This window comes from Stylophora pistillata, chromosome 1, assembly GCF_964205215.1.
Source record: "Stylophora pistillata chromosome 1, jaStyPist1.2, whole genome shotgun sequence".
Lineage (NCBI taxonomy): Eukaryota > Metazoa > Cnidaria > Anthozoa > Scleractinia > Pocilloporidae > Stylophora > Stylophora pistillata.
The window spans coordinates 45,918,217-45,932,790 of NC_142519.1; the positions used below are offsets into that span (position 1 = coordinate 45,918,217).

A 14,574-nucleotide genomic window follows, 5' to 3' on the forward strand; every position below is an offset into this window, starting at 1 on the left:
GCAAAATCCTGTTTTCACAGTAGATTTTCTGTGAGAACGGTATTGTTGAGATTCAGTCAGAAAGCGAGCATTTGTTGGTTTGACGATTGGCAAACTGGCAAAAAACAGCATTAAGAATTGTTATGGAGAAATAAAAAAACCCAAACAATCTTGCTCGAGACAGCTAAATTAAAGGCCAGGTAAGGCAAAGGACTTGAAGTGCATTCGCAAGTATTGAGAATTGAATTAGTGCGAGACTAGAAGGCACAGATGAGAAAGTAGGCAGACAAGTTCTCGTTGACGCCATGTTGTTTCGTCAGGATATAAACAGAACTGGAAAAATCAGGTAAAATGGTTCTCCAAACAGAAAAGTTCGAATAACGCAAGAGTTACCAATTACGCACTCCAATTGATGCTTCGTTTTGACTCCTACTTTCCTCCCAGATATTCGCGTCGTGGAACCTCTCTTGGAACAGTGCCTGTTGTTTAGGAAATATAAAGAAGTGTAACCATACAATAACGTATCGAAAAGTCGAGTTTAAAGAGAGTCCCCTATATTAGCCTTGAGGTGGTGTCTAGTCTCTTACTTAGACCTTCTCGGCCAAGCAGGATCTGGTTATGAGATTAGCTAACCACTGAGTTCCAGTCCATGTTTTTAAGAGCATTTTCAAGCCAAGTTATTCCTACACATTGGATAACTTGAGATAGCTGATCCGGGCTGCTTTAGCAGTCCTGAATACTGACCAGTCGATCTAATCACTCTGAACAGTGATCAGCTGGCTGAACAAGGAGTCGCTTGCGACATGATGTGACAACAGATTCGAGCTGCACACTAAACAGGGCATTCCCTGAACATTCCATATGAAATGGCTTTTAGTTCAAAGGAACACAATTGACTAATTAGGCACAAAGGTGTTCTCGTGAATTCATATTCCAGGTTGGTCATTATCATCCAATAATTCGCTACACTCTTGTTCATTAAGGTAGTGTTCCCTTCCCTCTACTGCTATCACAAGACATTTGTCGGACAATTCTCTTTACTCAACAGAAGCTCCTAAGATGCGTTTTTCTGTGCGTGTGTGTTTCCCGTTAGGCAAAATTTATTTTAGCGTTTGATAATTTGATTGCTTGTAGGAGAGACTTTGGCGACATGCTGGGCCTGATCCCACAGCTTACTCACACGATAATTATAACTGAGCAACCCGTTAGATTAGATGCAAACAATCAATGCACCCAAGGATGTTTTAGTTTGTGGAAATTTCGTTAATGCACAAGCCTGATACAGTGGAACCTCGATTTAACGAAGTGTTTGTTATATCGAGGTTCTGTGGCATACATTTTACTGTAACCGTTTTTGGCCTTGCTGAAACTGATGTATAGTTCGTTATACCGAGGATTTCGTTATGTAGAGGTTCGTTAAATCGAGGTTCCACTGTACTGTGTTAAACCTGGGTAGCTATCTCCACTCAAAATTTACCGAAAAAGTATAAAAAAAGAGAAAACTTTTCAGTTTTAGGCTATCAAAAGATCCAGGAAAACCACGGGAGCCAGCAGTGTTGAATATTGGTAAAATGTTTAATTTTCCAGGGTTGTAGGGTCTTCACTTCAAAGTCTGACATGAAAACGAATGCTAAAAGTCAGCCAAATTTTCTAAACTTGAGAACGATGTGCTGAAACTAACAGGCAAAGTCAAAAGCACCGCCCTTCCCCGAAGTTGGGGCTCACGTACGGCGACTATGATTTTGGAAATAAAGGCTGTCTTTCGAGAAATGCTGGAAATCTTATGAACGCCATAAAGTTTTCAAAACCGAGTTCGTGCTGTATCTTCCATTTTAGAAGTTTTGTGATGATGACATATCTGTGTGTTTGATTTCACTATTCTACTTAGGGTAATGTTCAAGTCTTCTGCCAGTTTCCTCACAACTACAGAAAGGAAAACTACAACACATCTGCAATGAGGGATGAAAGGAATTCTTGGCTCCAAGCTGGCTGGGAACATCTGAAATACTTCGTTTGTGTGCTTGAAGGGCGGGGTGAATCTCTCTCATCACCCATTGGTGGTCTGGTCTATCTGAAGCAACTGGAGAGCTCTCTGAAGGATCATTGCTTACATCAAAAAGAAGGGGGGGATCTTGAACCTTCACATGATCCCCAAAGCACCCACAGACTATTCTTTTCCCAATACACGACTCTGTTCCTTCAGTCCATTTTGGCGTTACAAAGTGAGCCTTCCACACAGTGTCACTGTCCTTTGGATGATAACGGACAGCATGCACCTGTTTCCCACAATAATGAAAAACAAAGTCGTGAGAAGATGTCTGTGTCTGGTTTGTCAACAGTGAAAAGAGACCTTTCCCGTCAATAACTCTGTCCTGTGGAAGATCTCCACCAGTCAGTTTAGCAATTGTGGGGAATAAGTCCATAGAACTGGTGAGCTGATCGATTGAGATCCCAGCTGGAATGTGACCCGGCCATGATGCTATTGTAGGCATCCGCACACCACCATCCCAACACTGTCCTTTGCCTGACAATGACAACAAAAAATGAAAATTTAACATTTTATGGTAACAAGGCCTCTCTATTGGACATAGTGATTAGTTCCATATCCAAGTATGAAACTTAAAGCTCAGATTGGAGCATTGGTACGAGTTTCCAGATGCTAGAAACCGCTACAAAATGGAATCAGGAATAAGAGGTAGGAGAAAACAGACAACAAAATATTGTAAGCCACCGTCACGATCACAATTTCGTCGGATATAAACCGACGAATCATTGACTGGTTTGTGAGTTTAAAAGGTCGCTATGTGGCTTTTCATCTTTGATGAAACATCATCTTAAGCCACATGTACGCTGAAGTTAAGTGTTATTACAAGTTACTTCAGTTTTCTATGCTAAAGACCATCTCACACAAGGTGAAGAAGGGGAGTCCCAAGCCCCCAACCTCCCCTCCCTGGTGACAGGGTGACGCCCCTGTGAGTTCCTAAGCTACAGTGCATGTTCAATTAATATACCCTCGGTTCAAAATAAAAAAGAGGTAGGAGGGCGAGCAGAAACAGAAAGAATATGTCCTTAAAAGCCGAAGTAGAGTTTCTCTACCATTTGTATGCACTTGTGCCTTATCTTTTGTTTATTTTTCAGTCTCACCTCCCTTGAAAATCCCGCTCCAGCCACCATGGTATTCACCTGTGTTACTAATTTCTTCTAAGTGCGGTCCATTGTCAGATGTGAAATACACAAAAGTATTCTCCTTCAAACCCAGTTCCTCCACAGCGGCCATAATCTGACCCACGCCCCAATCCATTTCCTCTACATTGTCACCATAGCGACCATGAACACTGTGATTGACAAATGCTGGTGTGCTAAACAGGGGAGTATGTACCTTCGCAAACGACATGTACAACAGAAAGGGGCTGCCTTGGTTTGCACGTATAAAGTTAACAGCTTCATCTGTAAACCGTGCCGTCAGGTTCTCCAAAATGACCGGTTGTTCCACAACCTTGTAATTCTTCATTACAAAACAGTTGAATCGAGGTATCATCGTGTCATATCTTGAAATAGAAAGGCTGAACAACACGATCGTAGTTAACAGAAGGACACAGGTCCTCTTGCTCAACCAGCCAGTCAAGTAGCCAATGAATAGTGATATTGCAACAACTGAAGCAGCTATGACAATTTTCGTTGGTGTGAGTCCCTGATGTGAAAACGACTTGGGGTGCTTACCACCGAAGAGACAAAAGTTATTGTTGCTTAATGGCAGACCATAAAAATAATGAAAACCTTGCTTCAGAGGATGGAAATGAAAGTCGGAGTTGGAGGAAGAATGAAGACCAAGATGCCACTTCCCTATCATCCCTATGGTAAAAAGAATTGTCAAAGAATAAGTGAAAATGCGAGCAGTGTTGAGAGACAGCCATTTCTTATCGCCTGGGGGAAGGGGAAGAATTTCTGGGAGATCACATGTTTTCCAGGGGGATGGAGTGGGTATCAGTCGTCACCAAACTGACAAAGAATAAGCAATTAATGTCAGCAGTGTTAAGAGACCAGCCATTGTGGGAAGAGGGAGAATTTCTGGGGGGAACTACATACTTTTCAGAGAGGATGGGGTGGGGATCAGTCGTCACCAATCTGACAAAGATAAGTAATTAATACGAGCAGTGTTAAGAGACCAGCCATCATTTATCGCCTGGGGGGAGGGGAAGAATTTCTGGGCGATCACATGTTTTTTAGGGGGGATGGAGTAGGGATCAGTCGTCACTAACAAACAGAGTATAAAGGGCGGACTGTAGAAAATGGACTGCCAATTAACTGCTAATTAGTAGGGATCATAAAAGTATTTAAAAGCTTCATCCCATATCCCACCTGGTACAGCATCCCATATCCCACCTATGCCCCCAGGTACAGCATCCCATATCCCACCTTTGCCCCCAGGTACAGCATCCCATATTCCATATCCCACCTTTGCCCCCAGGTACAGCATCCCATATCCCACCCTTGCCCCAAAGTACAGCATTTCCTTATCGGTGCAGTGATAACGAGGATCAAAAAGTCAAAAAAACAGCCAATGAATGTGTTTTCTTGTAAGAAAGCGAAATTATTCAATGTCATCGACCACCCAATGAAGACTGGAAATCTGGCCGTCGTAACTTTGTGTTAAATCAAAAGTAACCCAGCGAGTACTCGAAAGATCATTCTCGTTCCCAGATTCCCTTCTTTTGGTCACGAGCTCCTCGAGTAACGGCAGGTAAAACCAAGTGGCTCCCGGCAGGAGAATGGTGAGACATGTGCCGGAGATCGGCTAGACCATGATCAAAAGCACATTTTCCTTTACACCGCGAACGCAAATTTGGAGAGCCCTATAGTACAGCTTTATGTTGATGGAATTTCAAAGTATTTCATATTAACAAGATACGATATGGCCCCCCCTAAAATCTAGTAAGGAACGTGTGCCCTCTTCAGTCTTTTTTTTTTCAATTTAAGGAGTGGGGGAAGAGAGGATGGGATTATGGACAAGTTATTATCTCCAGGTTACTTAGACCCTAAAAAGCTTACAACTTTTTATCTATCTGAAGAAGTCATTTGATAAAGTTAACTCTCTTCCCATGTGAATGTTTTAATGTTTTAATGTTTAGTGGAACTCAATACTAATCGATGACCCTAATCGACCTGAACAAATTGTAAACAAAAAATAGCTTATCCATTCTTCTTCCTCACGTGACGTCACACTAATTGCGCACACTGGTATTCAAAAGTTCTGATGGATAAACAAACGATCTTCCGGTGGACGACACAAAGCGCCGTGAGGGGTTACCGGTATTCTTTGTTCTTGTAAGTGCTTTTTCAATGGGTTGTATTTGCGCAGTTAAGAACTGTGGTCACAATAGTATCAGAGACAAAGGAGTGTATTCATCTTTTAGATTTCCAGGCATCAAAACATTCCAAGGAGAGGCCATTCGCAAACCTTGCATAGAGCGAAGACGCCTGTGGCTTGCCCGTATTTTCAGGAGCGATCTGGACGGAAAAACCATTGAAAATACTCGCGCTTGTAGCGATCACTTTATAAAAGGTTAGGTCCAGTTTAAACGTCGCATTTTACAAGCGCCGAATCTAATACTAATTTAAGACGACCTTAATTAAAAAAGTTCGGCATTTGATTTAAACGTCGCATTTAATTGTGCCGAGTTTAATTCCCGAGTGCGAGTGATAGCTTCATGCCCAGACTCCGCTCTAAGTCCCCCGCCAATATGGCTGACAAAAGTAAGGAGGATATCTTGTGTTTTCGGCGTTTATGCCTCTCAAGCACAATTCGCGCAGACAGGAAACGGCGACTTATAATGCAGATGGCAGTGCATCATCTGCTAGCAAGAATAAGGCGGCTTTTTTATGTTTGTTCCCTTGTTATACTTTTCCTATCGCAAAGAAATGCCATAGCACGTGTCCCGAGACCCCGATCGTGTCGTCGATTGATACGAAACGAAGGCTGGCGGCACAAGGTCTGGACTACATATTCTGATGTTCGTTTCTTTCCCGCCAGTTTTTTTTGCGCATGTCATGTACCATAAAACTGTTGTGTTATGGGTAAAATATAATTAAACATAATTTATGAATTAAATTCGGCACATGTAAAATGCGGCGTTTGAATCAAGTGTCGAACTTCAGTCGCATATTCGACTGAACTCGCATTTAATACAAATCTGCCGAATTTAATTGATTTAAACGTCGCATTTTACATGCACTTAATTCGGCAATTAGATTCGGCGCATGTAAAATGCGACGTTTAGACCGGGCCTTAGTACCACAAAGAACATTAGGTTAGAATTATGCTTTGGTCAGTTATGATTATATTTAATTAAAAATTACGGCCGCGAAATGTTCGCCATATTCCACGGCTTCCACGTGTGTTCGCTCCGTTTGTTCTAAACATGTCAAATTACATTCCTTGCTGTAGGGGAACCAGCTTATTTTAAATCTACAACAGGCCTGGATTGGATACCATCCTTGAAGCTGGGACATAACAATGTTACTGAAAAGGACATCGAAAAAGCAGTCGCACGTAATGATCGGGCAGAACATCGAGAGACAAAGAAAAGGAAAATCCAAGAAAAAGCAGAAGCTTTGGCTGTTAGAAAAGAAGCGGAAAGACTTGAAGCTGAAAGACTTGAGGCTGAAAGACTAGAGGCTGAAAGACTTGGGGCTGAAAAGGTTCAATGGGAACAAAACAGCGCCTCTGAAATGTCTTGTAAGCTAGGATTTTCTATTCAGCTAAATTTACAATGTCTTTCCTCTTAATTATTTACTATTAAGTTATATTCTTAATTCAATATTTCTGATTTTTTTAGCTCAGAATTATTTTTGAGTGTTTGAATTATAGAGTGCTTACACTATGTTCATGAAATAAAATGAAAATTACCAACAGTTCATATTATTATTTAACTGAAACAAAAGGCAGATTAAGTAAAATTATAATAACTTTCTCTGTACTTGAGTATTTGTTGTTAAACTCCTCATCGACATAGTGTGCGCACTCAATAGCAAGAAATAAATAAGACATTATAATAAATTCATTTTTATTGCTTACTAGTGGACACGTCAGAATCTTATTTTGTGGACCAATAGTGCCAGACAGATATAACTGGTGAATTATTGGACATGCACAATAGGTATATGAAGGACTTACAACAACAACTTAGTGAAATGAAGAGTCAACCACTGTATTCATGTCAATTAAGCGAAGACAGTTTCAGGGAAGATGATGAGGAAACACAATTTTATACTGGCATCCCAAATTTTTTAATGTCGATGCATATCGTCAGAATGATTAGCCCAAATGTAAATAAAAAAACTCAAAATGCCCTTCCCCAAGTTGAGAGAGGTTAACTCGAGCAGTTACCACAACTTTGCTAGTTCCTTCTACATCCTTGGTTAGTATATATACTATTTACCCATCCCGATATGAAGAAATTATAAGCATCGATTGGCTTCTAAGCCTTCATTTCTTGCCCGGTTTTCCACGAGGTTTGGATGACCAGGTAGTTTACGAATATCGGGAAATGTAATACTTGGATAATCAGCTACATCCTCGCAGTAATCGGTTTTTTTTTTTAACGAGTAGGGATCGAAACCACCTATATGTACGTTTTCACGATATCTGGCCTTCGTAGGACCGGTCAAAGTTAAATAATACTCGGAAAATGAGGTAGAACCGCAAGAATTCACACGCGCGGACGCCATTGTGTCGCTTTGTTTATCCCACCAGCTGAAGGTTTAGTGGCGTGACGCCATGGCTTTTTTGTCACGTGGTTGAAAACGAGGAATAAGCGAAACTCAGAAATTCACGCGATATGGTCGATTGTCGAAGTGATCAAATAGAAACGGCAACTCACGTCTTTAAACTTAATCCTCCCGCCGAAGAGGTCAGTCAATCTTTCAGGAAGCAGTGTGATTTTAAATAATTACTAACCTGTTCTGTAGCCAGCCGCAGATGCGATCTCAGCGAATGTTGTTTCATTTGGAGGCAGACCGCCTGAAGCCGAACTATAAATAAAGACCCTCATCTGGCCTTTGCTTGCAGCAAGGCCAGATCGAATGGGATATGTTCCTGTTAGAAATGCTGCCCTGTTCGGTGTGCAGATTGAATCTGGTGTCACATCATGCCGCAAGCGAGCTCCTTGTTCAGCCAACCGATCAATGTTTGGAGTCTTAATCGTGTCGTTATCAAAACAACCTACATCCCCGATTCCCAAGTCATCCACAAGAAATATAAGTATGTTTGGCTTGGCTGATGCTTCTTTCACCGCGAAAACTATAAGGACGAAGCTAATGAAGTTCTGCAACATAATTTTCGATGATTTAAAAGGAGTAGTTATGGTTCCTTTTAGAAGTTTGATTAAATCCGTGGGTAAAGCGACAAATGAACGACCGAATGACTCAGTCACGCTGTCACGCGATTTTCGTGATAGTTACATAATGCTATGAATGACGACATTGAAACATGAGCGAAGGCTAAGTTCCAGTTCTAAGTTGACAAAGAAAGGAAGAAATGAAAAGGCAGTTTATTTTTTTTTAGACCTAAAGACAAACACACATTGAATGTAAAAGCTCTCACACACTAAATGACAGAGATGAAAGAAATCAGTTAAACTTTTAAAATCAGAACAATTATGATTAAAGAAAAACGAACAAAGACAATCTGATAAAGATGCAATACTATGCAGTTCGATTTTACGTCGAAATGCAAATCACAGTGCAAATTTCGTGCTTTCAAAGAGTTGAAAACAGTATAGAGTTATTCAAACAGTTTAAAATTAAGTAACCCTCTTGGTTGCGAATAAAATCGCACGAGTACGAAAAGGTAAAACAACACTTTCATTGCCTGTAAGTGAAACATGAGTGATCAGGATACTTGAAGGTGAACATTTCAAGCTGATAAAATATGTGTCCAAAAGTTAGCCACTGTTTAACAAACCGCTTCCTTAACAGTCCAATCTGAACATTTATTTTTGCGAACAGAGTCAAGAAGGCTGAAAGTTAGAAGTGAAAGGACATTTATTTGATTCAATCAACCCTTTTATTGAGAAAGCTTGAAACCCACTGGTTGGGTTAGACCTCGTGTAAACATGCCATCACGGTCAGCTCCTCTCATACTCCTGCTTATAATTACTGAAGCAGTGTGTATTCAAAGCTTAAACTAATACCGCTTTTTCTTACTGTTTTTCTTTTTCGGTCAATGTAAATTATGCGTTGAGTGCCCTCGTGTAGAACCCGCTCTTCACCCTTCCCAGGGAAGGAACCTGGGTGTGAGAATTTGTAGTTTGTTTCAGGCGCTCTGATTCCCGCACCAAAACCACAGTAATCCCAGCGACCAATCAAAACAGAGGTTTACACTGTCATTAGCCTATGAGAATTCACAGTAAAAATAAGCAAACTGCTTTAAACGAGGGAAAACATCTGGTTGGCTGAGAGAGTGGCACGAGTTTTTTTTTGGACCAATCACAGAGCAGCCTCGAATTACCTTCAACATTCAATTGAGAATTGCTTAATCACCTGGATCGTCTGCGAAAAAACAACAACAATAATCACTTTCATTTTTAAACATCGCATGTCTGAAAGGACCTAGAGGGAATGATAAGTATTTGTTTCGTTGATGCAAGTGGTCCTAAAACCAATCTGTGTTTTCCAGGTTGTGCAACCCCGGGAAACAGTGAGGAAGACCCTCATCAAGGAATACTAATACCACCAAATAAATCATTTAATCCCCGTCCAGTGACATTTCATCTTACATAGCTCGTATGGCTTCTGATGCCCCACCCCTGCAAACGTTTCATTGTTTGACATTTTGAACCGCAGTCGAAATCAGTTTTTCTTTCCTTCTCTTTTCCTTATCATCAAACTCAAACAGTGTTTTCATCTGCTTCACACATCCTTAGGATAATGTTTAAGCTTTTTATCGGTTTCTTCACAGGTACAATAAGGAAAATTACAGCACATCTGCAACGAAGGATGGACACGATTCTTCGACCACACCAGTTGCTCAGGGACGCTCTCAATGCTGTCTTTATGCTGTGTAAGTGCAGGGGGAATGTATTTCATAGCTTCTTTATACTCTGGACTATTGGGAGCAATGGGGGAGCTTTCCGCTGGGTCATCTGTTACGTCAAAAAGCAGAGGAGGATCATGGACTTTCACAAAATCTCCATGACACCAACAGATACCTCTTCCACGGCAGCTTTCAGTTCCCTCGCTCCATTTGGCCGTCATAAAGTGTGCCTTCCACACAGTGGCACTGTTCTTTGGATGATAGCGAACGGCATGGACTAGATTTCCACAATAATGGAAGACAAATTCGTGAGAGGATTCCTGTGTCTTGTTCGTCATTAGTGGTAAGAGATCTTTTCCGTCAATAACTCTGTCCTGTGGAAGATCTCCACCAGTCAGTTTAACAACTGTGGGGAATAAGTCCATAGAACTGGTGAGCTGATCAATTGAGATCCCAGCTGGAATGTGACCCGGCCATGATGCTATTGTGGGCATTCTAACGCCACCATCCCAACACTGTCCTTTGCCTAAAGAAAACAAAAAATATTATCAGTCCTTAATAACGCTGTGTGCAGCTGGAATGATACACCTAAATATGTTACGCACTCTTGAATAAAACATCAACTTCTGATAGTCAAATACAAACGGAGGCTACTTCACCAATGTTTCTCTCCTTTTCGACGCTTTTTTCCCCCAAAACTAACCATTTCCCCCCTCCCAATTGAATAACTAAAGCCAATATGAAAGTGCAGAGTAGCCCCGCACTCCTCCCAGCATGCGTGACGAAAAATGTCATCCTATCATCTTTGAAAACTTTTCATAATTTGTTTATGTGTACGCTTCCTTCCTTATTCGCACCATTGTAACACACAACCTATAAGAAGATAAAGTGATCTCGTGTGATCCCGTCCCAGTTGTGAGAAAGAAATTGCACCTAGTTCCCATGTCCTCTCACCTCCCCTGTAGATTCCGCTCCACCCACCATGATATTCACCCGCGTCACTTATTTCTTCAATGTACGGACCATTGTCTGATGTAAAATACACAAATGTGTTCTCCCTCAGTCCCAGTTCCTCCACAGCCGTCATGACTTGACCCACGCCCCAGTCCATTTCCTCTACATTATCTCCATAACGCCCATGAACGCTGTGATTGACAAACGGCTTGGTAGTAAACAAAGCGGTGTGAACCTTGGCAAACGACATGTACAGCAGAAAGGGGCTGTCCTTGTTCTTGTGGATAAAATCCACTGCTTCATCTATAAACCTTGCTGTCAAATTTTCTAAAAGTACCGGTTGCTCCACAAGTTCATAGTTTTTCAAAACAATACACGTTAATCTGGAGAGTATTGAAAGCCAACCAGCCTGTGCAGAGGTGATCAAAATAACAAGAGTCAGCAAGGACAGGAAGGCAATCTTGTTAAGCACGCCAGCTAGGTAAAGGATGTAAAGTGTTACTCCAATGGCTACCCCAGAAGCAAGAACATTGAACGGCTTCAGGGCTGGGTAAACAATGTTTATGAGATATTGGCCAGGCTCACAGGTACGTAAGTTAGTGAGAGGCAGGCCATAGAAAAAATCAAAACCCTGCTTTAAAGGGTGGAAGTGGAAATCGGTTTTTGAAGACTTGTGGAGTCCTAAATGCCATTTTCCCACAATACCTGTCAAAACAGAAAAAATGAAATTTAAATGATGGAACGATATAGCTCTTTGGCATACAAAGCTTTGCTTTCATGTCCAAATTGAGCACTGTACCTAGGATGAGTCATTGCTGTTGCAACTGCACATGCTCACTAGTTTATTCTAGTTTGAGAACTCTGGCATGGCTTAGACGATACCTCAAATGTTGGGTCGTTTGGGGTGAACCTCTCGGTTCTCCCCCATCCTTGCATCAGCACTGCACTGATGAGGCCCAGAAGGCCGAAACAGTTCTGTCTGCAGTTATATATATATATATATATGTTTCTTTTTTAAATTTGAGGGAAAAGACGTCGATTAAATGCGAGATTCTACCGCCAAATCTTTAAAAATTGTCCAACTTTTAAACTTGCGAAAATCCTCACTTTTAAACGATAGTGCGTATGATAGCCGACTAAGGGCGTTCATTATCTAATCGTTGACGATCACACCTCCTGTGTGAGTCCCCTGTGGTACAGTATTCCCTTTTCAGCAAAGCTCGATCGTGATGACTTATAGTCAAACATGCAACCACGCTACGCATTTTTAAATCTGAACGAAAGAAAACCGCAAATAGTAATTACTGCGGGCTTACCACTTGAGGTAATAGACAAAAAGGGTACGGAGGGCCTCTTTGAAAAGGTTACCTCAACTGGCATTGTCTTGACAAGTAGTAATCTCCATTTCACCCATTGTTTTGTCTCGTCTTGCAAGACGCTCCTCCCCTCCCCCCCCCCCACTCCTGTTCCGAGAGAGTTGCGTGACAAGATCAAACGATAGCTGCGAAGAATGACGGATGGGATTTCAATAGACGCGTAACACAATTAACGATTGGTTCATGCTTTAGCGTGCACTATCGAGTTAGGGAGCACGCGGGAAGTTTGGAGAGCACGAAAGAAGCGTAAGAGTTGCCCGAGGCGATAGCCGAGGGCAACTCTAGCTTCTTGAGTGCTCTCCAAACTTCCCACGTGCTCCATAACTCGACAGTGCACAGCTGAAAGCATGAACCAATTGTTTTAGAACATAGCCGGTGGAATTTTGCATCAAATCCGACGCGAAAAACGGACAACAATATCAGTTGAAGTGAATCGTGAAGGCGCTGATGCCGAGTGTCCGTTTCCTTTGTTTTTCTCTTTTTCTGCCTCGTTTAAGAACTCTAGCCCATGGGAAAAGGTCGAAACATTGTCTTCGTTTGCGAACTAGTAGGCCGAATTTCTGTTTGTATCCATTATTGTCGCGAAATATATTATTTTTCTCTACGCTAACAATGGCCGCTCGCGCGAAAAAAAAAAAATTTCTGGCGAAGTCGGATTTGCTGACGCTATCAGCGTGCACTATCGGGTTTTGAGCACGCTTACGTATAATGAATTTTATTGCGCGACTCAGCTAGCTATGTTCTAATAGTATGTTTCATCGGTCAATCAACAGGAACTCTGTGAACAATGTGACGTCTTTCGGGAGGTTTTTGGTTTGTTTACCTTTGCACAGTGTTGGACCCAAGTTAGCGTAGTCGGGAAGACCAACTTCCCAAAAATTTGCATTTATGCAGCATAAAATAAAATTCCATTTAAGAATGGATTATGAAACCGATTCGTGCGACAAGGAAAACTAAACACAAGTGCATGTTCAAAGTTCCTTCAATAACATAACACTGCGTGATTAGTGAGAGGTGAGATCCATTCCTCAAGGGATTCATGCACGCCCCTTGAGTTCCAGCATGTGAAAGACTCGTGACTATCGTCTTGATCCTTTTTAGCCCTCCCGTTTTCAAATCTAACTTCGACTAAGAAATTGGTTTACTGCAAAAATTCTGCTGGTCGGAAAGTGCTTCTAAATTTGAGCTTATTTTACATCCCTCACGCCCACCATCGAAAAAAAGGGATGGATGGCGTTACATGCCTGTCCCGAAACCTTGGTACAATTTTCTTAATAACTTCAATAAATTTCTGTAAAAATACAACTCAAACATTTCTTATTACCAAGACGACAAACACCGATCACAACACGCTTGAAACAAATAAAAGTTAAAATTTATGGAAGAAAAAAAAATAGTGTAATCCAATCACATGACACAAACCACACCAACCTGTTTTGTAACCAGCGGCCGATGCAATCTCCGCAAATGTGGTTTCATTTTGGGGCAGACCGCCAGATGCTGCCGTGTGAAGGAAGACTCGGTCTTGACCTTCATCCGAAGCAAGTCCTGATCGAATGGGATATCTTCCTGTTAGCAGTGCCGCCCTGTTTGGTGTGCAGATTGCATCTGGCGTGACATCATGTTGCAGACGAGCTCCCTGTTCAGCCAACCGATCGATGTTCGGAGTTTTAATCGTGTCATTGCCAAAACAGCCGAGATCTGAGATACCGAGGTCATCCACAACAAATATAACAATGTTTGGCTTGGCGGATGCGACGCCTAACATCATAAGTGGGACTAGAGAAGTGAACCATTTCTGCCACATCTTGATTCCGTGGTCCCGTGGGGTCTGTCGTGTTCGGTCAACGAATCGCGTCGACTCGATATGCTTAGCACCTGGATTATAAAACCACATGAGGACCCTACCTAGACGAGGGGGGCATCGGGGTCCTTTTAATTAAAAACCGCAGAATCGAAGGAAAAAAAAAAAACATCATCTATAAAAACCGCACAATGGCAAAAAAATTCGATCAAAATCGAAAACCGCAAGCAAAACCATGAAAACTGATCAATTTTCACATCCCCGTTATCAAAGCCGTAAACGATCCGATGAGAGGCTGAAAACCCTGAACTGGTTCGTAAGCTTCTGATCTAATGCAATGGTGACAAGTAGAGCATACAGGTTTCACGGCTATTCGAGATCAGCGCAGAGAAACCGGAACCCAAATAAGGAAAAACCGAAAACCGCAG

The 14,574-nt window shown here is 41.8% G+C and overlaps 2 protein-coding genes across 2 annotated transcripts; both read right to left on the minus strand.

Moving 5' to 3' along the window:
* Positions 1–834: 834 nt before the first annotated feature.
* LOC111330308 (arylsulfatase H) lies at positions 835–8,401 on the minus strand. Its single transcript, XM_088759408.1, has 3 exons — positions 7,937–8,401; positions 3,124–3,831; positions 835–2,503 (listed from the first exon to the last, which is right to left on the minus strand). Exons 1-3 carry the CDS (start codon positions 8,310–8,312, stop codon positions 1,860–1,862), a joined length of 1,728 nt encoding a protein of 575 aa, XP_088615534.1. The 5' UTR covers positions 8,313–8,401; the 3' UTR covers positions 835–1,859.
* Positions 8,402–9,003: 602 nt separating this feature from the next.
* LOC111330336 (steryl-sulfatase) lies at positions 9,004–14,195 on the minus strand. Its single transcript, XM_088759402.1, has 3 exons — positions 13,774–14,195; positions 10,967–11,671; positions 9,004–10,538 (listed from the first exon to the last, which is right to left on the minus strand). The coding sequence occupies exons 1-3, from the start codon at positions 14,147–14,149 to the stop codon at positions 9,889–9,891; spliced, it is 1,731 nt and encodes a 576-aa protein (XP_088615528.1). The 5' UTR covers positions 14,150–14,195; the 3' UTR covers positions 9,004–9,888.
* Positions 14,196–14,574: the final 379 nt, after the last annotated feature.